The sequence below is a fragment of the Danio rerio genome, chromosome 20 (assembly GCF_052040795.2).
Source record: "Danio rerio strain M-AB ecotype USA chromosome 20, GRCz13ab, whole genome shotgun sequence".
Classification (NCBI taxonomy): Eukaryota; Metazoa; Chordata; class Actinopteri; order Cypriniformes; family Danionidae; genus Danio; species Danio rerio.
The window spans coordinates 34714781-34740893 of record NC_141040.1 but is presented as its reverse complement, the minus strand read 5'-3'; the positions used below and the strand labels follow the sequence as shown (position 1 = coordinate 34740893).

At 35.1% G+C, this 26113-nt stretch overlaps 1 protein-coding gene across 3 annotated transcripts in view; it reads right to left on the bottom strand.

Moving 5' to 3' along the window:
- The window catches only part of nhsl1b (NHS-like 1b), a 165736-nt gene that overhangs the window by 124564 nt on the left and 15059 nt on the right, over positions 1–26113 (bottom strand). The window contains exon 1 of one of the 3 annotated variants that reach the window (XM_087298332.1): positions 730–894. The exons of the other annotated variants lie outside the window; for them this stretch is intronic. Coding sequence (XP_087154458.1) covers positions 730–787 — 58 coding nt within the window. The 5' untranslated portion in view covers positions 788–894. Of the gene's footprint in view, positions 1–729; positions 895–26113 lie in introns of those variants that run through there. 3 annotated transcript variants of the gene reach the window in all.

The following is a 26113-nucleotide window of genomic DNA, read 5'->3' as shown; positions in this document are numbered from 1 at the left end:
GTAGTTGAATTACCATACAAAATAAACTTCATACATCTCAAGGTATGTCCACAATTCTGTTTAACCTTTATTAAAGGCCTTTGTGAGTCAGCAAAACAAATTTGACCAAAATATCTACCTCTCCAACAATAATAAAAGACTGCATTGGTAGTGAACAATTGGAGTCTAACCTTCAGACAGAATAGTAACATCTAATTTGTACTTCATAGAACTGCACTATGAGGTCTCAGCTGTCAATCAAGAGAAAGAGGAGGAGTCACGGACAAAGAAGAGATGGAGTCTGTGACACTCAGTGAGGTGCAGAAATCCACATCTGCAGGACAGCATCAAAAAGTGTAGAAATATTATAAATAAAAGAGTGCAAGATTTTGTGATATAACACAAAACAAATGTAAGTGGATAATAATGATGACAAAAACTGAAAAATGACTAAGCAAAAGTTTAAAAACAATGACAGTTCAGGCTAAACAAAATGAATAGCAAATTTACAACAATATAACTATAATGCATGATACAGATAGACTGCATAATGATTATTAATTTAGGCATCAACAGAATAATGAACAGAAATAGTAAAATCACTGTATAAATATTCATTTTAGAGGTTAAAACATTCTTTTATTTTCATTTAACCACCCTCAAAACACACAGCTTAAGTACTCGGTTAAGTTACGAACCATTAGAAAGAAAACAAACACACAATCTCATTCACTCCTTCACTGACTCTACCTGAGTAGGGGCTTTTCCTCTTCCTGTGGCCCCAGAAACTGATCCCTTTGACAGGCATGACCGTGTCCGTTTATTCTTCCTGAGCTCCACAAACACTCACACTTCCCCACTCCTCTGCTCCATACACAAGCACACACCTCCTCCACACCACAGCACACGTGCACTAAACGCACACACACCCCAATGCAAAGGGCCCGCCTTGCATGGGGAAGAGTTGGAGGGGGGTTCACAGAAGCCTGACCGTGGTGACCCCTGCCAGGCAGGTTGCCAGGGAGATGCCGCACCATCTGAAGAGGCTTGCGGTTGCTAGGCGAGTGACGCTTAAACATCCGAAAACGGCTGAAGAGGGTGATGGAGCTCATAATGTAATTTGCCTCAAACAAACCAACAAAGGAAAATGGAGTTGTTTGGAGAGGCTCCTTCAGAAAGACACAAGTGGACACTTAGCTCTCAAAAAAGCACTGGATCTTGCGGTTTGGTAAAGGTTTTTGAGCTAATTGCAGGAAAAGTGGAATTAGCACAGAAGTAAAATGTTTAATGAGAGGTTCTGTCCCATCAATTACTGGGGTTTTTGGGTCACATTAGCTATGGCCACGGAAAGTTAAAAAAAAAAGGTTCCAATATTTAACTTTTCTTTGATGCCAAAGCAGAACCATTTTATTTCTAATATAAAGAAGGTTTTGTGCAATGGAAATGTTTCAGTGACTACACAGGACCCATACATAATAATAATAAAGACTCTCAATGAGCGGCCACTAAACTGTACTTTTAAAAACACCTTCCTAAAAAGAGAAAATAATCAGTGAAAAACAACTGGACCCCATTACCAAATCTGCTCAAAAGCTCTAAAGATTTTGACTGGTTTAGATAGACCATCATCTTCTACATGCTGACTACGGGTATATCTTAGATTATTGAAATCTTAACAGTATATTTAAAAAGTGTGGTATTTAATGATGTTTAAGGCATTACACAGAATTCTAAAAAATGCCTGAAAAAATGTTTATTGTATGCATTTAAGAAGAGAGGTGGGTTCTGTTTAATGTACCCATACATTTAATATAAATGTCTGTAGCTAATTTTAAATAATAATTCAAGCTGATTACTTTGTAATTCTAATGTACTTCTGTTCTTTTTACAAATATCAAAAGCATTTGTATTAAATCTATATTCATTGGGTCAAATTAAGTTGTGAGAATTGAGTTGAGAATTGCCTCACATGAAACAGACTCTTCTGAGGAAAAAGCTGATGACAAGCTACTCATTTCTTTCACTGACCGCCCTCACTCTGCAGGATTACCCTGCATGTTCACTCTCATTCATACCCAAGGTAAATCATCAGACTACAGGTGTTTTCCTCAGCTCTTTTTACTTTAATACCTTAAAATAAATCCAAGTTGCTCTCACACTCAGACAAGCCACAGATTCAGTGCAACCAGACTCAGACCATCTTTAACAGGCAGTCTCTGTGCTGCTGAGTTTGCATGACAAGTTGCAAATTACCAGTTTTTCATGTGAACTGCCGCTTTTTTGTACTAAGCTGCCAGCGTGAAAGCACCCTTTGAATATCTTTTCTTTTTAAAACTTTTCTCTACAGTGGAGAAGAACGTAGAGAGAAAATGTACACTAAAAGTTGCTGTAAAATTTACTGTAAGTGCACTGTCAATTAACAATTACAGTTGTGTTGTAGTTTTACAGCTCAATTGTAATTAATAATTTGCAACGCGCTTATAAATTTAACAATGTCACTGGCAATTTTTACAGGACTACTGGCAAAATGTCAACCTGATCTCACAAGGAAACATAACTATTTTAAGTTTTGTCAGTTTAGTGGCTAATTCGTACAAATTCAGTTTCAGTCGTACGAAAATGTACAATTTTAAATAAGAGATGTGGCACCCAACCCCACCACAAAACCCAACTGTCATTGGGGGATGAGCAAATTGTACTAAATTCTACGAATGTGATCATACAAATTCATATGAATTAGCCACTAAATCACAAAGTTACCAACTGCCGTGAGATTATGTTGCAAAATGTACAAGTGCACTGTAAATTAACAATTACAACTGTGCTGTAGTTTTACAGCACAATACTGTAAATTTTACAGCAATTTTTTACAGTGTAACTATATTGAACATGACCTAGGCCATACTCGTATTCAGCTATCCAAGCATGTTTTATTATATTTATCTTTACATAATCTTTCCAAACAGCATGACAAGTGTAGTCATATTCACAAACTTATAACATTCATGATTTATTATTTTAATGAACTGCTTTAAAAAAAAACTTGAGTTACATGAATATTTGTTAAGCCCTTGAAAGAAATGTGCTTGAGAAATTAATATAGTGTGCAGTACAATGTTTGATTAAAGCGGAGTCACGGTTTGGGGAATCTAAAAGTGTTGCCACATGCTGGATGGCACCATCTCTCACACAGTCCTGAGTGCCTGTGGTCTAATTATGGCCAGAGACAGCATGGGAAGACTCCACATCTCAGCTCATCTCATCTCATCCCATCACCGCCCGCAAAACAACAAGGGATTCCACTGTAGGATCATTTGTTTATGACTTTACTACTGCAATGGTGCTGCATGGGAAGCGGATGCACAAAGACACAAAATTGAAACACATGGATAACATATAACGTAAAATCCATAATTCAAAATTGTGAGCCATGATTATTTAAACAGATGTGATTACACTTAAATTAAATACAGTGCTCAGCATAATTGAGTACAGCCCATTTTGAAAATGAATATTTGTATCCATTTCCCAGTGAATAAGCAATATATGCATTTATTTATCAGTTATGGCTAGAGCCAGACAGAATCTGTGGATATTTTTAGCTGTTTCTGTGCAAAATTTTGTAAAACATCAGCGGATTTATGTGGAATGATTTTGGGACTATTATTACAAAAAAAACGTAATATATGAAATAAAAAAATAATACTTTTAATAACTTTTATTTAATGTTTACAATGCAAATCCAATTAGATCCACTTATTTGGTAAACAAAGCAAGTCTCTCATATAATATATCTACCACAAGACAGAAAATATTACCTTAAAAACTGTATTGTACATAAATCAAATAAAAGTGTTCATAATAGTCAATAATATTACTGAAATTAATTTTAACTGAATAAATATAAGTTTACACACATTTACACAAATAAATAATTACTCAGTGATGGGCTAAAAATCTGCTAATTTCTGCGCGTGCAGCTTCCGTGTGGGCCTATAGCATTAAAAAAATCTTTATCAGACAGAGAAATATTATTAATGATTATTTAATAGCTAATAAACCTTTTTATGAGCTTTGGAAGCAATATTTATCAATCAACAAAAAAATCTATTGGGTATTACTGTATTTTTCTAAAAAGCTGGAGTGCAATGCATTATTTTTCATGTTTACTAAAGGTTTGTAATGTGTCTGGCAGATATTTACAATCCCTAAAAACACGTCAGGGAAATTTTATAGATTTAAGACTCCACTAAATGAATGGCAAGCAAGACAGAAATGTAAAACCGATGCCCCAATGCGATAAGAATTGAAATTGGGAACAATGATAGAATGAACTACAGTTAATAGGTCAAGTATCTTCTATGTGCCAAATATTGGACAGGGGCCAAACAACTGAGAACTACCCATTTAGCCTTGGTATCAGTAGTGACATGAGACTCTCAGACGATTGTGTGTGTGTGTGTGTGTGTGTGTGTGTGTGTGTGTGTTTGTGTGTGTGTGTATGTGTGTGTGTGTGCGCAACTGAGGTCTCAAAAGGATCAGTGGCATGTCTGACCCTACGGCTGCCGCTCCTTGTTTTCGTACAAAGGAATTCAGTGTGTCCCAAAAAGGGGGGAGATGAACGAAAGAGGCCCAGAAAAATGCAGACAGTGTTTGAACTTCACCCCACTTCCATCCACCCAGCACCAAATTCAACCTTCCTTCACCCACATTTTAAAGCCGAGTGTAATTTCAAGCGTTTGGAGAGTTTAGGGTGTGGGCTTGAAGGATGTAAAAATAGACCAACTCAAACTCTAGCGCTGGGTCACTTTGGCCTGCCCAGCCCACATCAGTCCTAGGTCAAAGAGAATATAGCGTGGAAGTGTCTCAAATTAGGTGACTGCCCCATGAATACCTCACATCCTTAATTCAACTGAATGAGCTGCTATTTATAGACAGAATACTGAAAGGAAGTGTGTGTATATGAAATGAGTTCAACCAAGTTCTGGGACAGAGGTGAGAGATCAACAGCATTCATTAGATATGATGGGAGCCTAGAGAGTAACTGATGTAGTCAGAGTCCCTGTCCTTCAGGACCACGGGACAGATATTTAGACAGCTAATTAACTGGATTGATATTTGGATTGTTTCAACTTATTGAGTGTTGATGAGTGCAACATTATGAATAGTTAGGCTTAACAATCTGACAATATGGTTTCAAATTAAATCAATCAAGCAATCAATTTTATTGAATGGAAAGTCACATCATTGTGCCATGAACTGAGTGCAAGCATTATGTATTTGATTTGTTTGTTCAATAACAAATTCTTTGACCTGCTGCAACTAAAACCCAAAGTCCGATTCATAGAATTTGTGTGTCAGTCATAAATTCAACCCAGGCTCATTCTGAAAACGTACCGTTGTATACATTTCTGGAGAGCACCAAATACGTCCCCGACGGTAAATATTTTGCAGTTTTTGCTTTCGCAAATCCACCAGAAGCCGTTGTGTTTGCTATTTAGGATCACAAATTTCTTGTGCAAGTGCCATTTCGCCTGCTGTTCTCATGTAAATCCACCAGAAGCCGTTGTCAACTGACTGACTGACTGACTGAATGAATGAATGAATGAACGAATGAATGAATTACTGACTGATCGACTGACCCACCCTCCTCCTTTCCTAAACCCAACCAATAGTGTTTTCAAAAGCACCAATTGACCAGCGATCACCCACTTCCCATTCAGTTTTATAAAGCAGTCTAGAAAAAGAAAAGCCCCAGCCTAATTGTTAAACTATGTGTTCAGATTTTACCCCATCCCCAACTTGTTATTTGTTTGTTTATTTTATTTTTTGGAACCTGGACCGTTCTGGAACCGTTCTTCACCGGACTCGAACCCCATCGTCATGGTCAACTCCTCTTTGCATTTCAAGTCCACGATGTACATGGCGTGTTAACTGGACAAACTAGTAACAGCGGGAAATGCGTCCATACGGAGGTAAGCATCATAATGCCCACAACCTAATTTGTTCGTTTTAAAGACTAAATGGAGCCATATGTACTTCTGGCTACATAATTTGTGATCTCCAGAAATGTATATTGGGCTACGTTTTCAGAAATAGCCTATGTCACATAAATGTTAACATCAGAACGCAATGCTAATGTACTGCCTAATTTTCTAACCATTCTTAAAATGTAGGTGCAATTCACACATATACTTTGTGATTTTTTACTGCTCACTTGTCCACAGGGTATCAACACTGAACTAGGCCACTATTTCAAAGTCTTTTTAGAAAATGTGTGAAATGGCAAAAACAACAGACGTCCATGTTGATAAAAGCTTTTAATTTTTAACAAATGGTATAAAAACTATAGATCTGGATCAATTTTAAACACTTTTACAAACTCAAAATTGCAACCAGATTGGAACTTGTGTAGTAACTACATTCATTAAAAAAATTCACATATAGAACGTTATGTATTTTATGTTTGGTCTCAAACATTTACATTTTTAAGGAATAAAAGTCTAGGTGTGAGACAAAGGATAAAACCAAAGAGTGTACATTTTGAGATTTTTAGCAGTATATGAATAAGTCACACATTTCAATTAAAACAACCAATAGCCAATTGGTAAATGAACTCATTACTGCAGCTAACAGTACACACTGAAATAGCCAGTGTCCTAAGATGTGAATGGGACTGCATATGCCCATTGCCTGGACAAACCACTTTTTTTCTGCTAAAATATGTGATTTAATTATGAGTTTGGCCAGCAGCTTTTAAGATTACAGAAATTCCTCATTCAAGTAAACAGAGTTGTTCTTACATGCCCAAGATAGCTGCCTGAAATAATTGCAAATATGGCAACCATGTGAACTGGCTTCCTTTTAAAAGCTAACTAAAGAACCGAAAAAAAGTAAATGATGACCATTACTGTAGAATAACAAAATCTAACAATGTAATTAAAAATAAAACAAACTCAAATGAATAACAAAATCTATCAATGTAATTAAAAATAAAACAAACTCAAATCAGACTCAAGGTCCCAGTTGTGCGTTCTGCCATCCATGTTGCCAATTCAGTGGGATGCGTGCAATTACAAACTAGTACGCAGACAGGGCTACCGTTATAAATAACTGGTATCTCTGATGCATTCCAGGTGGGTCTGTGAGACCGTATCCTCCTCCTTGTTACAGAGCTATGCATGGCACATATGGAATCACTCCAATCATATCCACTCAGACTTGTCCCCGCCACCACCATCACGCCTGTATCTCTGTCTCTATATGGAGACGTCTTCAGCGGGAGGGCTGGGGGTTCAGACCACATGAAAGACTGACTGGGTGTGCCGCCATATGCTTCTCAGAAAAATGGGGGATGGACTGAGGGCAGGAGAAAAGTGAAAAGATGAAGGTGCTAATGAACCACTTACGAGGCTATGGGAAGTTTGTTTTGGGTTAATTTTACAGACAGCTACTGTTAAAGGATATACTATACATATATAAATTATATACGGATAAGCTATACTGAGCTCAGACATGCTTAAACTGGATACATGCTGCTAGGTGGGCCCCATTTATGCAGGACAGAGAAAAAAAGCTGTTTTAGTTAACGCCACACACACATACACACACAAACACAATTACACACACACATACACACACACACAATCACACACACACACACACACACACACAATCACACACACACACACACACACACACACACACACACACACACACACACACACACACACACACACACACACACACACACACACACACACACACCTCCTCATGTTCTCCCAGGCAAATTAGGACATGTGAATGCTTACAAACAACTTTTTCACTTGTACATCGATGTGTTTAAGACTACAAGAGTGTATTGTTTTTTTCATACTGACATTCAAAAATATATTCTTTAAACTTAACACTAGCCCTAAAACTAAGCCCACACGGAATCTGTGCATGCAGAAATCTGCAGATTTTTCTCCCATCATTGTGTCTGAATGCATTTACTTGTGTAAATGTGTGTAAATTAATATCTATTCAGTTTTTTTATTAATTTCACTAATATTGTTGTGATATAATAATAGTCATATTAAAATGTTCTTTTAGTAGATATATTGAGAGACTTGCTTTACCAAATAAGATCTAATTGGATTTGCATTGTAATCATTAACTAAAAGTTAAAAATGTATTATTTTTTATTTCATATATTAAGTTTTTAGTTATGATGCTTATAAAATCATTCCGCGTAAATCCGCAGATTTTCTTTTTTTTTCATTCTCCACAGATATTACAAAAATGTCTACAGATTCTGTCTTGCCCTCCCCATAACCTAACTCTCACTAAAAACTTTTAGCATTTTTACATTTTCAGGTAAACTTCATGTAGTATTTTAAAGAAATATATTTGCTTTGTGGGCTAATTATTCTGCTGGCAAACCAGGCAAATACAAATAGAATCCTACATTTGCCATATAAATGCTAAAAAATGCATTATATTTGGTAAGACATATTTGTACATAGCATTTATAAATGTCTTTATGAACAGTTCAACCAAGAATTCAAATCCTGCCACTACTGGTTCACCCTCGTGTTATTCCCTTCTATAGTTTATTTTCTTTTGTGGACACCTATATTTTGAGAAATGTCTTGTTGTTGTTTTTTATGAACACAACATGAGGCAAGTTAGAGTTGTTTCAGCACCAAAAGTTATTGAAATGTTTTGCAGAAGACATTTATTACAATTAGTTTGAAGACATTTCAAGACTTCATGTAAAAATGTAAATTTAAAGAAATAAAATCATTCGATCTGGGCATATGTAAATTGATACAAATGAAAACAAGACTGTGAAGGATATAGATACAGTCTGTTTAAAGTCTTATAGTGAGCAAAAATAAAAAACATTAACTGCAAAAATGAAAACCTGAAAACCTGTTCACTTGCACCAAATTGGCATCTACTTGCAAAAGGTCCATAAAACACCATTAATCAATAAACGAGCACTATCACCGGCTACCTTATTAAGTACACACAATCAACCATAGCCCATTAATTAATACATATAGTGACACTACCACAAAGTTTAGAGGTAGTACCCTGGGTGAAAATGCCTTGTTAATGTCAGATGCTAAAGGAGAATAGCAATGAATGCACAACATGATTAACCTTGAAGCAGATGGGCTACAGCAACAGAAAATGCACATTGGAGCCACTTTTGTCCGCTCAGAACAGCAAACAGTGGCTACAACTTAATTGGCTTACAATTTATATATTCATATTTTGATATTTATTAATCACAAAAGATTATTTATTTCATGGTTTTCATAGTAATTATAATATTGTACTAATTTATAGTATAGTTTATATGTATTTGTTTTCTTTTCTTTTTTCTTGGTGAGTCAGTGCGATGTAATTCTGTTGTAATCCTCTGTGATGTTTTAAAATGACAAAACAGGAGAAACTTAAACTCACCAAAATAGCACAACAAATCATTGAAAAAAGTCTAGATTTTTGCTGCAACATTCAGATGTTAGGGTCAATATTTGGTGTAAACAACAAACCAAGCATGGATCCATTTGTCTTTTATCAAGTGTTCAGGCAGCTACTGCTGCTGAAGGATATGTGTTTGCATACTTTGGCCCCTTAGAACCAGATGAGCATCATTTAAATGCCACAGCCCATCTGATTATTGTTTTTTGACCATCCTTATTTGACCAAAGTGTATCCAAAGTGATTTTCTACTTCCAGCAGAAAATCACAACATGTCACAAAGCTCAAATCACAGCAGACTAGGCTTCTTGAACATTGTTACACATTATCACTTAATGATCTGTAGAGGAACATGCCATTTATAAAAAGTTTAAAGCCATAGCTCCTTATGGACAGATATTTACCTTTTTGTAAAGTGAGCTTAATTATGTTATAATGTTTAATATTTTTAGATTCTGAAAAGTTAAAGCTTGTTATTATTTTAGGGATTAACAGACATCCTGTAAAGTCAAATAAACCGGAATAAACACAAAGTACATACTGTATGAAGGACTTGTTTCAAAAGACGAAAAACAGGCTTGGAATATACAAAGAAAAGTTAACGATAATCTGTGCTGGACAAGGACAAGTTAAAGAAGGGATTAAGGAACCGATGTACCAAATGTGTTTAAGAGTAAGCAAGAGAAAAAGAAGTGAGAGAAAGATATACATCATTCTACTCTCCAAACAGACATTTAAATCAGACTATGAAAGCTATCAAATTTCCTTCCTGTCAGAGGAGGACAAAGACTTCAGAAGCTCCAGACCAAGAATCCCAGCAGACCAATGATCCACAGAAACCACAGCCCTTCATGGGCTGATTAACCCCACTCATCCCCCTGCTCTCCAGCTGCAGACACTACTGTGATCCCAAAGGAGAGAGATATAGAGAGAGAGGAGGGTAACCGGGGCCAGACTACAGGCTAAAGCCTCAGTATAGATACAGTAATGTTTATTTGATGTTTATCCACTCAATAGAAGAGTATAAATAAAAGATTAAGAGACACATGTGTAGAAAAAAAAAGAGATGGGGATGGGGTTTCAGAGGAGATCAAAGTTAAAAGATATCACCTAATAATTGTAATAGATCAAAAGTCTGATCAGTGCTTAAGGGCAATTATCCAGAAGTCAGAGTGTTATTAAATGAGTTGTTCATAAAGCTGAAATTCTGTCATCATTTAGTCAGCATGATATGCTTCTAAAAGTGGCTTTCAATTTTCTCTGGAAAGTCTCAAATGAATGTTTTTTAAAACGATGAAAGTCAGTGGAACCCAATGCTTATCAAAATGCATGAGAAGCTACAGTGTCATTACAACTGTTCAGTTAAAATGTTGTTTATATTATTATGTACATCACTTTATACTTTTTAATGATAAGACAGAAATAGGCCCACACAGAATTTGCAATCGCAGAAATCTGCAGATTTTTTTAGCCCATCATTGAAAGTCTAAATGTGTGTAAATATATATTAATTCAGCTTTTATATTTATTTCAGTATTATTATTAACTAATATGCAAATTCATATATGATTACTGTTTGTAAAGTAATATTTTCTGTCTTTAGAAGAAATATTATATGGGAGACTTGCTTTGTTTAATTGATTCATTGACATTTTTATTAAAATTAAGTAAAAGTTCCAAAGTTTTTTTTAATATTTATTTCATGTTTTAAGTCTTTGGTTACAATATTTCCCAAATCTTTCTGAATAAATCTGCAGATTTGTACAAATTCTGTGCAGAGTAAGCTATAAGTCAGCAGAGGTGTCATATGTGGATGAATATTTTCTAATTTGCAGATATTAGTACTGGAACTGTTCTTCAGTGTTAAATAAAGCTAATGGACACAGAGTTCCATTATTATTTTAAAGTCTACAACTTAACCTAAATAGAAATAATATACACATATGTTTGACTTTTTACATACATATGTATGGCAAATTACATTTTAGGACATTTTGTTAGGAAATCCCATTTCTGGGTACAAATTAACCCCCAAAATATGTTAAAAGACAACACAGGACTAGATGTTCTCCAAAGCTCCCAGGGCAGAATTCCACACATAGATGTTCATGAGTAATCTTAAAGTGATTAAGCAGGTGAAAGAGGAGATGAGACCCTATTCAAAGCAAAACGGGCCCCACCCAGAGAACAAGAACTCCTGCTCAGGGCAGCGACAGCAAACACGCTGATCAAATCCTTCTCCCAACGTTTTAAACACTCCCTATGTGTTTGCATATGGATTACACTGGTCATGATTCATTGGAAGGTGCATGAAACACCCTCATCTGCTGTTCTCAGGTCTGCTGGAATGCTGGATTTTTATATTAGAAGATACAAGAAAAGCGGTCTAATATTACATGTGACGTGTCCAGATTTCCACAGTCTCTTGTTTCTTATTAACACAATGCTTTTTGAACCATGATTCATGTACTACAAAAACCTTGAATGAATGAAAAGGTAATGCAGCCGTTTGAACAGCGTTTGATTTTTTAAAAATAAAGCTAACGTTTTCGGAAGTGAAATAACAATAGCTGTCAACACACTCCCATTTCAAGGCATACATACAATGCTACCAAAAGAGGGATAGGCAATATTGCTAAAATATCATGTATTTTTAATGAGATTTTAATTCTATTGTTGTTTATTAGTTTTGGTATAGCTTAAATGAGTCATTAAAGGCAGTATAGCAGTATAGCTAACTTTATTCAAGCTGTATGATCATATTTATTACCCACTAATCTGTCTAAACATCACTGTCTTGGCTAAAACAATGCTAACTGTAGTCAAAAACAAGACTCGTCTTCAAACAGACAGATTAGACAGACTTCACAAGTCTACTGGATTACTGGTCTTTTTTGGACTATTGTTAGGTCTATTACATTTACACTGACAACTCAGATGTGGCCATGTTTTAGCCAAGACAACTATTTTTTGCTTTTAGACTCATTTTAAACACAAAAATATTACCACTGACTGCTGTCCATGATGGTTTCAGTGGTGCATTGCGTGACGTTGTTTGGAGTAAAGAAGAAAGATTTTGCAAGAGGAAAGACAGGATGTGAGTATGGGAGGTTTTTTATGTGAAAAACTGATTGTAAAAGTAAAAATGCTTTAAGAATCTTTGAACAAAAATGTTTTTATTTTTATTCAACATCTCATCCATCTTTATAAATCCTATAAAGACATGTGGAGGAATCAAACCTCACACGCACCTTAAAGAAAAAGCTTAATTCCTGCCTCATCTGCCCTTCATACAGACCGTTCATGTGATTCATTCACCACAAAAAGCCATGAAAGACCACAGAATGTCTGTGAAACGTCTGCGCCTACCAATCATAAAGTCATGTTTGGTTTAAAGGAAACAAATAAAAATTTGGACAACCTCAGTCAACTCATAAAACTGATGCCCGTTTTTCTAACATACATGAGAGATAGGGCTGCAAAATATTAGAAAAAAACTGACATTGCAATATTTAGTTTTTCAGCAATGTATATTAAGACATGAGCGTAATTTCACAAGATGACTATTAAATCATGAATTAACATTGATTAGATCATTTTGTAGGGGATTGCATCTGCATAAAATATACAAAATTACAGAAGAAAACAATACAACAAAGATACAAATAACAAAATGGTTTTCGCTGGAGTCTTACACAATTAAGATAAAAAATGCAAATGCAAAATAACTCTGTATAGTCTTCATTGTATAAATAAACCCAATTCATCTTTGTTAAAGCTGCAAATTTGATAATTTCTTGTGTATAAACTTGGTTTAAATTTGCTTGAAATTGTACAGTCAGACCTTAAAAACAGATCTAAAAAAATCTTTGACACTATTAGATTATAGTTAAACATAACTCCACAAGTCATGTGTTATGAATGGTGTTCCCAATTTGACATTGCAGATACTGAAATTTGACTATTGCAGATTCGCACATAACGATATTGATGCTGAAACAATATATTGTGCAGCCTTGACAAGAATACAAAAAACACAATATAAAGTGCATTACATGTAATTCATGAGCAAACTGCAACCAAATTATTATATCAGGCTCTTTGATTTTCGTAACAGAATTCTGAAATCCAGTCATAACAATGGAAATGGCTATATAATGCAGAATGTCATGAAAGTTGACATATTTTAACTGAATAAATCAAAAGTAGTGGTAAAGGCCAAATCAAATTGCAAACAGAATATTGAGTGTATGAAAATTAAATCACAAGAGACAATTTAGAAATTAGACCTGGGTGTTTAAAAAGTTTATGTGAATGAATGATTTTTTTGGTTTACAATTAGGCATGGGCCAATATAAGATTCTGACGGTTTGAGATAACCTTGGATAAAAATATCATGGTTTCACTGTTTTGTGATTACTGCTCTAGGATATGTTATTTTTAAATGTCTCGGTAAAAAACTAAAGCTTTTTTCCTTTTATTTTGAACACAATATATTTTATTTTTTAAATATTTTGGAATGGTAAACATGTCAAGCTAAATAATTAAAATGAATCACTGACTTCTGCTGTTTTTATTAGTTTCAAAAACACTGATATCTTCACAATTTAAAATTATATCTTTGGATATCTTTTCAGCTGGAGATACTGTTGTCCTAAAAAAACAATTGGACTTTTCTAAATCGAAAATGGTTATCGTCCCTTAAATTGGAGAAAGTGATGCTCATGTTGTTGTTAGCCTCTGGCTAACTTTATTTCAAGAACTGATATGAGAGTCAGGTTTAATTGTAGTTTTCAGATTAATATTAATAAAAAAACATTTGAAAGGATTCCTAAGATTAAATTTTGATAAATTCTTCAAAGAATGGCAATTAAGCATAATATCTGATTACTTAAATTTAATTTAACTATCAAAATGGAGTCCAGGCCCAAAAAAAAATACAAAATACATTACAAAACAAAACTCAGGGAAAAAAATTACTTAATTTGGTAAAAAAATTAAAAATTAACAAATTAAATATTAGTTTTATGATTCACTAACATGTCCAGCCACTTACACGATAAGCCAACAATGACCACAACATCACATTTCTCAGACCTGATGCCAGAAAGGAAATCAACACGATGCTTTGTCTCTCTCGGTTATGTTTCATAAAGTATCAGTGCTCATCCACAGAGGAAGTGAGTTTGCGAGGGATTTTCCATGAGCGTGTGAGCATCAGACGTCTGCCTCCTTGCAGGATGAGATGTTGTACAAAAGAGACAGCAGTGTTTTATGAGGACGGACGAGGTCTGTTCTGTCAACTGAAATACAGAGCAGTGTATAAGTGCATTCCTCTGCTGTCTGGTAATCAATCTTAAAATGGCAGCAAACATGATCTGTCCAGTCAGTGTGGGAAATGAACAAACCCCTCTATGTTTGGGGAGGCAGATGAAGATGGATCATTATGAGATTTGCCCTGCAGCTGAAAATATGTTTGAATGCTGTTCACATCAAATGCAAAGTTGAGCTATTGGTCAAACCACTTCAAAAGACTGGGCTAGTCATTTACTGTATGCTCTACTCTAGTAGTGACATAGTACCATTAGTAAGGTAAAAACCAAAGTACACAATATACCAATTAAAGCAACAATGGACAAAGTACATGATTCCAGGCGGTTGATATCACAAAATAAAGCCTGACAGACTTATTAGCGGCTCATCAGTAAGTGAAGTGCTGTTGCACAAAGGCCCTGTTATACTTCAAACAAAGATCTTTTTCGCTCTTCGTTTGAGGGCAATATAAAGTCGAAAAGGCTGCGTGACGGTATACTGTTTTCCGCACTGCAAAAGGTGGGCTTGTAGATGTGTCGCACTACTCCTAAACTACAACAGTTGTGACTGTGAGAGAAGAACAGTTTTATATAAAGGCTAAGACACACCAAGCCGAAGGTCAGCTGTTGGGCTTCGTTGGTCAGGCTAGTTGGTTTGGAGTGTTTCACACTTCAGCCAATGGCTCAAAGGCTTTTAGAGACAAGACTAAACAAAAAAAGTTTGTCAAGGTGAGCTGTTTCAAACTGCTAAAAATGAACTCAAAACAAGCTTTATTTTGGCTGGATTTTGTTGGAAATTATGTCATTTCAGTTCTTTTCTCGCTTTTGTTTGAAGTAAAACGAGGCCTTAAGAGTTTATTCTGCAAAAAAACATAAATAATAAAAATAAAAAAACACCTGGGTGGACCTTACCCTGCTTAGTAAGTCTGGTTTATACTCGATCCGTCCGTTAGTACGCTTGAGTGTGTGCAGCGAATGTGATGTCATCGTTGTGTTTGTGGAGGTTCTCTTTGGGTGTGTGCAACATGATTCCGGCTGGCGGAGCACACGTTTGTTTTTTGAGACTTGAGCGAACAGTTTGCGTGACGACGCATTTGATTTGAGTTTAATATGAAATACTTTGAAGAGTTTTTTGTATGACACAGGTACGCCTGTACAGACTTCTTTATGATCTGTCTATACGTGATCATAGAGATTATCAGATGACCAATAATTCTTGGCTAGAAATTGCAACAGAGTGGAAAAGGGGGAAAGTTTTTGTTAAAAAGTTTAGAAAAAACTTGAATATTAAGTTTGTCATGAATTTGTCACAAATTATTTCTTTGATAACTGGAAAATAATATTAGAATATTGGTTTAAAATATACTAATGCCCTGTTTTTCTAGGCTTTATTGGTAATAATAGTCAGGAATGTTGTACCATTATTTCCTTTTAAGCATAAGTAGAGGACACAAACTATTAAACTAGTAAATAAAAAAGGTTTTTATTTTTTAGATTTTTAGTAAGTGTACTTTTTTGGCTTTTATTCTTGCCATAATAAATATATATATATTTGTAGAGCAACCCATGTTCTGTTGTCAATAATATCTTAATAGAATTTAAAAGGTGAAACTGTCCGAGCAAGTGATGCATCAAGGTTTGAATTTAAAAAAATCTTGAATGGTTATTAAAATCTTTATAATCTTTAAAATAATAAAAAAAAACAATTAGTTTAAACATCTTGAATGATATTAGTAATATGAGGTAACTCCGGAGACTTCCTACTTCTCTGTTTATCCGTCTGATTTTACATTGGGTTTCTTTTGACTGCCCCCTGTGATTTTAAAGAATATCACAACAGCGATCGCATTAGGTATAAAAGCCTTGTCCGTTTCGTGTGGTGTGTGTGCAGTCAGCGGAGGTCCGCAATGAAGCACCAGGCGAAAGTATAAATCAGGAACAAAACATTGTTCTGAGCCATAATAAGTTATTCATTCTTCAACTAAACGCAAAGCTAAAAGAAAGAAAAAAATGTCTAAATGGAGGATAGATTAACCTATGTAATATTCACAAAATGGTGGGAAATTGTAAAAAACAATGGTATGACAGACAAGTATATATATGTGAACACGTGCACTGATGGTCAAAATGATTTCATAAAAACCAAATGAGCCTGTTATTAAAATGTTATTATGCTACCTTAAAATGTTGTGACTGACCAATCAGAATCAAGTACCCCAGACACATATGAAAATAATGATTATAAACCTTTAAAGTTACATTATTTTAAATAACAATTTTTAGTATTACATTTTAATAGAACTATTTTAAAAAAATCCAATTTACATAAGTTTAAATAAAACATGTATAAGACACTTTTCTATAAAAAAAGATATATATACTGAATTTTAAACTAAAAATATTTTACAAAAATTTTTCCAATATCGCAATTGAGATCTTTGTTTATATTACAGTATCCACTTCTAGTTCTCAAAATCATTCTGTCGCAATTGAAAATAAATTGCACATATATCTCATCCCCAAAAACCTCTCTTACCCTCATGACAATGCACACACAGCTGTTGCTTCGCAGACACACTGACCTAAAGGTCACACACACACACACACACACACACACACACACACACACACACACACACACACACACACACACACACACACTGTCATACAAAAACAAATGAGAGCAAGTATAACAGTAAAAACATACTTTTGTATTTTTAGCTCTTTCTCATCCCGCAGGACTAAACCATGTCTGGAGAAAAAGTGCAAGCTCTCCAACAATGGTCAGTGCAAATATGCTGAACGAGCATAAATCTCAAACAAATCTGACCACACACACATGCTTCAACAAAAAGCATGTTTGTTCAGGGGGTCGAGGTGTGTTGCAGGGGTCCTGTGGCTGGAAGTGTGTGGAAAGTTAATATCCTGTTACTACCTGTGTGGTGAAGTGTTTCCACACCACCAGTGCTTCCTGAACAACATCCTCCCATTAGAAAGCGACTATTTTGGTCAAATCTGGTACATGTATGTCAGCAAGTCATGGGAGTGCAACTACATGTGTGTTTGCAGTGAGTTTTTATACGTTTTAAAAAGCAAGACTTGCGTAAAGATAGAATAGCTTTTCTCTATGGTTGTTTCGAATAAGAACTTGATCTTCTCTTCAAGTTAACATAGGCTGCTGTGTGACACCGTGTGAGTTCCATAGTAAAACTCAAAAAGAGAAAAAGTGAATCACTTTTAGCACACACACACGCACGCACGTGCATACACACACGAATACACACACACACACACACACACGCACACGCACACAAAAGCCAGCACCCTCAATGAAGCTCCTTCCATTTGCCTCTACACAGCTGTTCAAGTGTCAGTACTCAGCGGTGCATCTTTATTAAGGCAATGTTCAAGCAAAAACTGTCAAACTGTAGCCTCAGGCTTTCCCGTTTTATTTTACTATGTTACATGTACTACAACATCGAACAGCAAACCTAAATATAACTTGTAAACACTAGTTTGAACTGCTGACTAAAGCTGATGGGACCTTTTTTACAGTATCGTTTTAAAAGACACATACAGTTTGATAATTTTTATATGAATCGATTAATTACAACATTTTTAATTAACAAAACAGCCAGGAAAAAGACATGTCATTATTTACTCACCCTCATTTTTTTACAGACTCAAATGACTTTGTGTTTTGAACACAAGAGGTGAAATAATTAACATAATGGTGAACGACCAAATGACAAACAAATATAACATAAATATTTGTTCATGATTTAGTCTTGAAATATTTTCATACAAACCTACACATAATGCTGGAATCACAATTTTATTTTTCATTTGGATGATAAAACTATTACCGTGCGTTCACAGCAAAAGCGGCAAGAGTGTCAAAGTAGCTGGAAGTCATTCAATTTCAATGGGAGCCATCGGCAATAAGCGCCGCCGTCCATCTTCGCCGGTGTGGGCATCGAGGAGAGTTGAAATCAAGTCAACTTTATGGTAATGAGCTATGATGCGGTTGGATTTGATTTCCCAAGGATTTGATTATTGCAGTCGCCAGTATTCCAATTATTTATTTTCATGGACATACATTAAAAAAAGTTACTGGCAAGTTAATGTGCATTAATGTTATATATATATTTATATTTACACATAAGACTCTAATGGTAACTATAATGACAGTACAAAACAGTTTTGCTGCTTTAGAATATTTCAGACATACGGACAATATTGAATAAGTGGGGCAAAGCCACACCACAGGCATCAACTTGATCTTCCTCAGTTAAATGAATTTGATGCGGGATTGTAACTGCTTTGCTGATATCCTGAAATTCATCCATTCATTTTGTTGTCGGCTTAGTCCCTTTATTAATCCAGGGTCGCCACAGTGGAATGAACCGCCAACTTATCCAGCAAGTTTTTACGCAGCGGATGCCCTTCCAGCTGCAACCCATCTCCGGGAAACATCCACACACACACTCATATACTACGGACAATTTAGCCCACCCAATTCACCTGTACCGCATGTCGTTGGACTGTGGGGGAGAGTTGTCGCTAGGGCGGCCAGAGCGAACTTTGACGCTCTCACCGTTTTCAGTGTGAATGCACAGGTAATAGCCAATCACAATTCAACCTGCTTTAAAGGGATCATTAACCCCAAAATGAAGATTTACTTACCCTTAAGTTTTAAACCTACATGGTGAAAGCTGAGGATTACCTGCTTTCACAGTAGGTAATCAAAACAAGAAAGTAAACTGGGGCCGTCAACTTTTAAGCTATCAAAATGTTTTCAAATATCTTTTGTGTTCAACTGAACAACGAAACTCTTATAGGTCTGGAATAAGTTGACAGAATTTTCATTTTTGGGTGAATTATCTATTGAACTGTCACACACAGACGGCAGTCACGCATTTGCTCTAGGTGGGGGAAATTATATAATACATATAAAATTAATATCGCAGCCTCTTGTGATTAGCTAATTGCAACAATTCAAATCGCGATTGCACTATTGCTGTGAATTTTCATTTTTAGATTTAGTTAAATGTAACTAAAAAGAATTATCAGACATTGTTAAACGTGAGACAGGTGTGCAAATCATGTAAAATATGAATTTGAACTGTTGAATGCTCCCTGATGAACTGATCCTTTATCCTAGTCGCAAAACATTACTGTTGTAAGAGTATTACATGGTGAATAAAACATACTGGGGTCTGTGCGGCATTTCCTTGGTAGAGCCCGGGCACAGTGGGACAAGAGGCCCTGGCTCAACCACACAAACACACACACACACACACACACTATGTAATCCAAATCATGTGAAGAGTGAAGGAGAAAATGAAGTCTAATAAAAGAGTTCAGAGAGGACACAAGAGAAGGGGCCACTTTAGACGTGACAAGGAACCGGAGGAGAGGGTGAGGAAAGGAGAGAGAGAGAGAGAGAGAGAGAGAGACGGAGCAACAGATGGGGCTGGAAAATCCATGTTTATTTTTACTGAGCGACGACAGCAGCCCATGAGCTATAACTCCAGCAGCACACAGACAGACATTCAGACACAATGAGCTTTATGTTTGGTGAGAGGAGCCCAGCTTCACCTGCTGAAGTGCAGCACGCAACTATGCACAACAACTGAGATCAGTGTCAAACCACAGCTTTGAGCTTCCAAGATCCCCCTTTTAGACATGACTGATAGTAAGAATGGGCGGTATGGACTTAAAAATACATCACAATATTTTCTGGTATTTATGGCGATTTAGGGACAAAAAAAGTCCTGTTTCTTTAGTAAGTATCAATTAAGTATATATATATATATATATACATAGGTCTTCAACTGCTCCTGGATGTCTACTATCCTGCAGATCTTAACCATATTTAAACACACTAAAGCTCAGGTCAAGCTTTTCATTATATAAAATACACACGCAAGACAGATGCTCGGTCTAAATTTGCATACTTATATGTATATACTATATACGATGTTTGTACTTTTTTTGTGAAGTATTTACTTTTGAATGTGTAACAGAAGAGTATGCAAGCTTTGGGACATACTAATTCCTCATTAACTGATTTTATGTTGATTAGTTACATCGCCTGTCAATCATCTCGACACATCATCCATATTTCTTTCAAATTTAATTGCCTACCTTATCTGACATTCGCAAGTCTTTCATACAGAGAAATCTCCTCAGGTCTTTGGATAGTTATGCATTCAGAAGTTAATGTTTAAACATGTCTTTATAATTTCATATAGTTGTTGCAGACGAAATATAACAGAAAATGTTATTTAAATATTTTCCAGTTGGCTAGATATTAATCAATAGTCATTCAAAAAACTTTACCGTAAGCCTCTCTACTTGATGGTTGGTCTCGCACGCCCATCATGTTTGTAGTTTGTTTACATTTTTTATTTGAGATTGTGGTTCTAATCAAATTCATGTCCAATGTGCAATGTATTGTGGGCAATATTAGCGGTTAGAGTATGGACTGTTCTACACTTTTGAATTTTTACCGGAAACAGTGCACCATCCGGAAACCTTTGGCATACTCTTTTCAACATACATCAACAACATACATGGAACTCTTCATTTAAGAAGGCAATAAAAGTCATGGAAATTTTAATTGCTCAAACCAGTCTAGCCATTTTTCTCAGATCTGTTGCATCAACAAAGTATTTTCACCCGCAAATCTTAATTCGATGGTTTGTCTTGAATTTCCATGTGTACAATTATGATAATAGTGTTTCTCACAACTCAACAGTAAACATGGTTGTGGTAAACATATTGTTCCGGTCATCTCTGGATATCAAGTACAATGGGTTATGCCCTCAAATAGCAAGGCTACAGAAGCTGCTGATGCCAGAGATGTGCTCATTAAATTAAATGTATTAAATCATGACAGGTAAAATGTGCAGACTTCATATTTAAACAGTCTCTTGTGGTTTGATAATCTGATCTCAAACACTGTGACACTATTTGATTAGGTGTACAGCACTACTTTGATTTATCCATAACATACAGGCTAATTCTGTCTTTACCACTGGTCACTGTGATTCTGGCCATGTTTTCAGCATCATGAAAATCATAAGCTATTTATTTACAAATATTTTAAGCAAATTCTGTTCCTAAAGAGTCTTGAAAAAAGTAGCACACTAGCATATTAATAATCAAAACCATTTTAAACTTTTGTTAATAATAAATGTTTGTTGAACATCAAAGCATTCATGTGAACCTTAACCACAAAACATAAGTGTAGATTTTTTTATAATGTATTATACATCACCTGAAAGCTGTATAAATAAACCTTGAACTGATGTATGGTTTGTTAGGACAAGACAATATTTGGCCGAGAAACAGCTTTTTGAAAACCTTGAATCCGAAGGTCCAAAATAATTCCTTTAAAAATTCTTAGCAATGCTAATGCTAATAACTAATGAAAAAGTCCTTTTTTATGTATTCACATAAGGAAATTTACTAAACATATTCTTGGAACATGATCTGAGCAATTGCATGCAAATGTCAACCTTGCAATAAAAAAATAAGTTTTCCCCATAATACAAAACCCGTATTTTTTTTGTGTAAACAAGTGATTACAGTACTTTAGAAATACTCAGAAATGTCTCTGTCAGCGTTTTCAAACTATTATATTTGATTCACCAAAGTCACACAAGTGGCAGTTTCACATCTGTCACATCCATAACGGAGAGATGTCACATCCATTTCTTCAGTACTGAGCCAACTCTTATCCTTTTGATTATCATTATTTCTTTTAGGTTGTGCAGTTTAATTAACAGAATTTCTACAAAGTATGTTTTATACCGTAAACTCGCTGACTTTTTTGGTCACAACGATAATGCATATTTATTTTCCTCATGTAAAGTACAAAACATGTTTACAAATTGATATTTTTCTGGTTCCTTAACTCTGGTAAGTTGTCTGTCAGTTGTTCTGGAAAATATAAACAAATGTTTCAATATAATGTTAATGTATATTTCTATGTAAATTTATGTTTAAAGTTTTTACTGCAAATTTCACATCCATAAAGCTGAAATTGTTCATATATATTCAAATGACTTTTGGCAATTGGCATAAAAGGCAAAACAATTATTTTGACCCATACTATATATTTTCGGCTATTACCAAAATATACCTTTGTGGTCCAGAGTCACATATACAGTATTAGAATGATTTTTGAAGGTTCATGTGATTCTACAGAGTAGAGCAACGACTGCTTCAAATTATGGAAATTAATAATATTTTAAAATAAATATAGAAAAATCTATATTTTAAATTGCAACAACATTTCACAGTATTATATTTTTACTGTTTTGATTTTAAAAATTCTGCCTAGGTCAGTACGAAAACAAAAATCATAAACAATTAATTTACCAACTGTAAAATATAGTGAGTAACAGTAAAACACTAAATAGCACCTTATTATAAATATTGCCAACACCTGCTCTACAGGAAACTGTTCAATTCTCTACTGCGCTATTTATATTTATTCTATGCTTGACTAATGTATGTGTGTGTTTATGTGGTGCCTGGGTGTACCATGCCATGCCCAACATCATTTCACATGTGGCGGCTTTGAGTTTCGTGTCCAAACAACATTCACAGAGGTGGAAACACTACAGAGCATTGAACTAGCACAAACACCACCCAAACCAGACCAGATCACTTCCAGTCCTGAACTCATCCTCCAGCACACAGCCCATGGGAGAGGCTCTCCATTCTGGGAGGAACACTAATGATCAACCCTTTCAAACAGGCTGCACCTCTGAGAAGAGCACCTTTGACCTCAAACAAAAGGGAGGGTGTTTTTTTATTCTAATCCCAAAACAGCCAACAGGCCTCATTCTGGCGTGATTAAGACTGATGCAGAAAGCTTCTGTCACTTAAGATTGAGTCTCTAATTTCCTATAATAAACATAGTAATTGTTATTTTTCACAAAATAGAAAAAAATGTATAAAATATAAATAATTTAAATGCCATCTAAACTGGGGACAAACTATTATAAAACTGTTATAAATAAAATAACAGTAAATCAAAAAATAGGTCATAGATAGTATTTTTTTTTTGGAATGTTTCAACAAGTTTTGCCACTGCTTTTATTGACTTGCTTCACTATTATTTATTGCGCACTGGGAATTGCCTGTCGCTGTCATTCTTTATTTGTTTCACATGTTTCTGGGTGAACTACATTTGGTTCATTGTCTTGCACTGGCCAGTAATGAGTAACTTCAAGCGGATTAATGTCCAGATATCTAAAAGGCTGACCATGACAGTGTCCGATCAACAGGAAAAGTCAGGATTCCCACAGATTTTGACCAGCATGTTCTCATGACCTTTCTAGTCAACTGTGAATGGACAATGACTATTAAAAAAGACATATTATAAACTATAGTAAACTATACTAAAATATAGACAAAATTTTATATTATTATTACATTGTTTTTTTATTTTATATATATATATATATATATATATATATATATATATATATATATATATATATATATATATATATATATATATATATATATATATATATATATATTTATATCACCATTTTATTTCATTATTTCTTTAAGGGTGTGTGTTGTGTTAGCTCAGCGCAGCTTGTAGGTCTCTGGTTAACTGGCTAAAAAGGCTTTCAAACCCATTAATTTGACAGAGTTAAGCCACACCAATCAAAACCCACATGCAACAAAGCACACTTCCAAAACTTTTTGCTACAAACAAGATTGGTGCAGTAACACCTATTTAACTTTTGCTGATGCACAGAAATTTCTTGACTAATTATTTCTATTACTTGAGTTTGGGCTGCACGATTCTGACAAAAATGTGAATCACAATTTTTTCATTTGCTTAAAATGAAGATCACGATTCTTTCTCATGACTCTGTAAATGTAAAATAAAGGTTAATATGATTAGCCTATTATTATTGTTAATTCTCAAACATATGGTAAAACAACAATAATAATATTAGGCCTATGTGTAGGTCTACTGTTGCTTAAAATGCTAAATTTTGTATTATGGTGGACTTGAACAGACTTTCAATATGTCCTGTTTGTTAATTTACAATAAAATGATGACATCAGAATATAACTATTCATAATTGAAAATTGAATTATTATGTTTGAGACATGTGCTTGTCATCTGTCATTGATAACATTATTAGACCATTATATTTCCATTATATATGGGCTAGGGTTGTTATACTGACACAGTAAGCATTTATATCCATGCACAACACTTTGTGTTCGCTATGAAAGAAAAACATATCAAATGCTTGTCGTCACAACTCTAAAATGCAATATGATCATTTAAATGATGTGTGCACAGGTTTCACTTTCACTTCTTAGTGCGACTCATGGCTTCCGTCACTATGAGAAAAAAAAAAAAAAACACATACATGCAAATCAAACCTCCCACACTGAACGTTATTTACAACTTCATTACCTGTTATTCCACAGCATATGCAGGTTGTGTTCACTAAAGTAGGCATCATATAATTGGCTGAATCGTAGAAAAAGCTGAATTAGGTTCGTGTGTAGGGTCGAATCGATTAATCTTTTTCGATTAATCGTGCAGCCCTTTGGAGTTATGATGAACAATGGAGCAATGCACTTGTGTAAAAATTGTAGGACTTCATCAATATGTTCCTGCATTGGACTTGAGCCTTAATCTAGTAACAGCGATGTGTGTTCCATTTGCGTCATGTACTGCACACAGTAGACCAACCACAACACACTTGGTCGTCAGTCCAATTACTGCAGTTTAGCATAACTTAATGTATTGGTTTGGAAAAAAATATATATTGCTGAACAAATCATATGGGAGGGATTGGGGTAATTAGGCAAATATAAATGCATATTATAAGACAGTTAATATCCATAATAGAGACACTATGGGCCCTATCATACACCCGGCGCAACAAGGCGCAAGACGTGTTTGCCCCAATGTGTTGCTATTTTCAGACCAACGCAAACTTAATTTTTCGCGTTTCCCGAGAAATTGGAGGAGGTTCATTCTTTATCCTCGTGCTGCAGATGGTGTGTTTAACTTGCGTTTTCTCGCGATGTAAATAGAAAATGCGCCAGAGTGGCACAACTGACTCTTAACGGAAAAGGGAGATAAGACTCTGATTGGTTTACTCTCAAAGCAAACCCAGAACTCATTAAGAGATTAAGCACAACCTCGTTAGACCATGTGACGTGATGCAGAGTGTATTTTTCTATCCTTTAAATATCAAAAGTGGATTCGGATATGCCCTTAATGCTTTTGCGCCTGCGCTTTGGACTTTGCGCCTTGATTGTTAAAATACAGCCTAATGATTTGT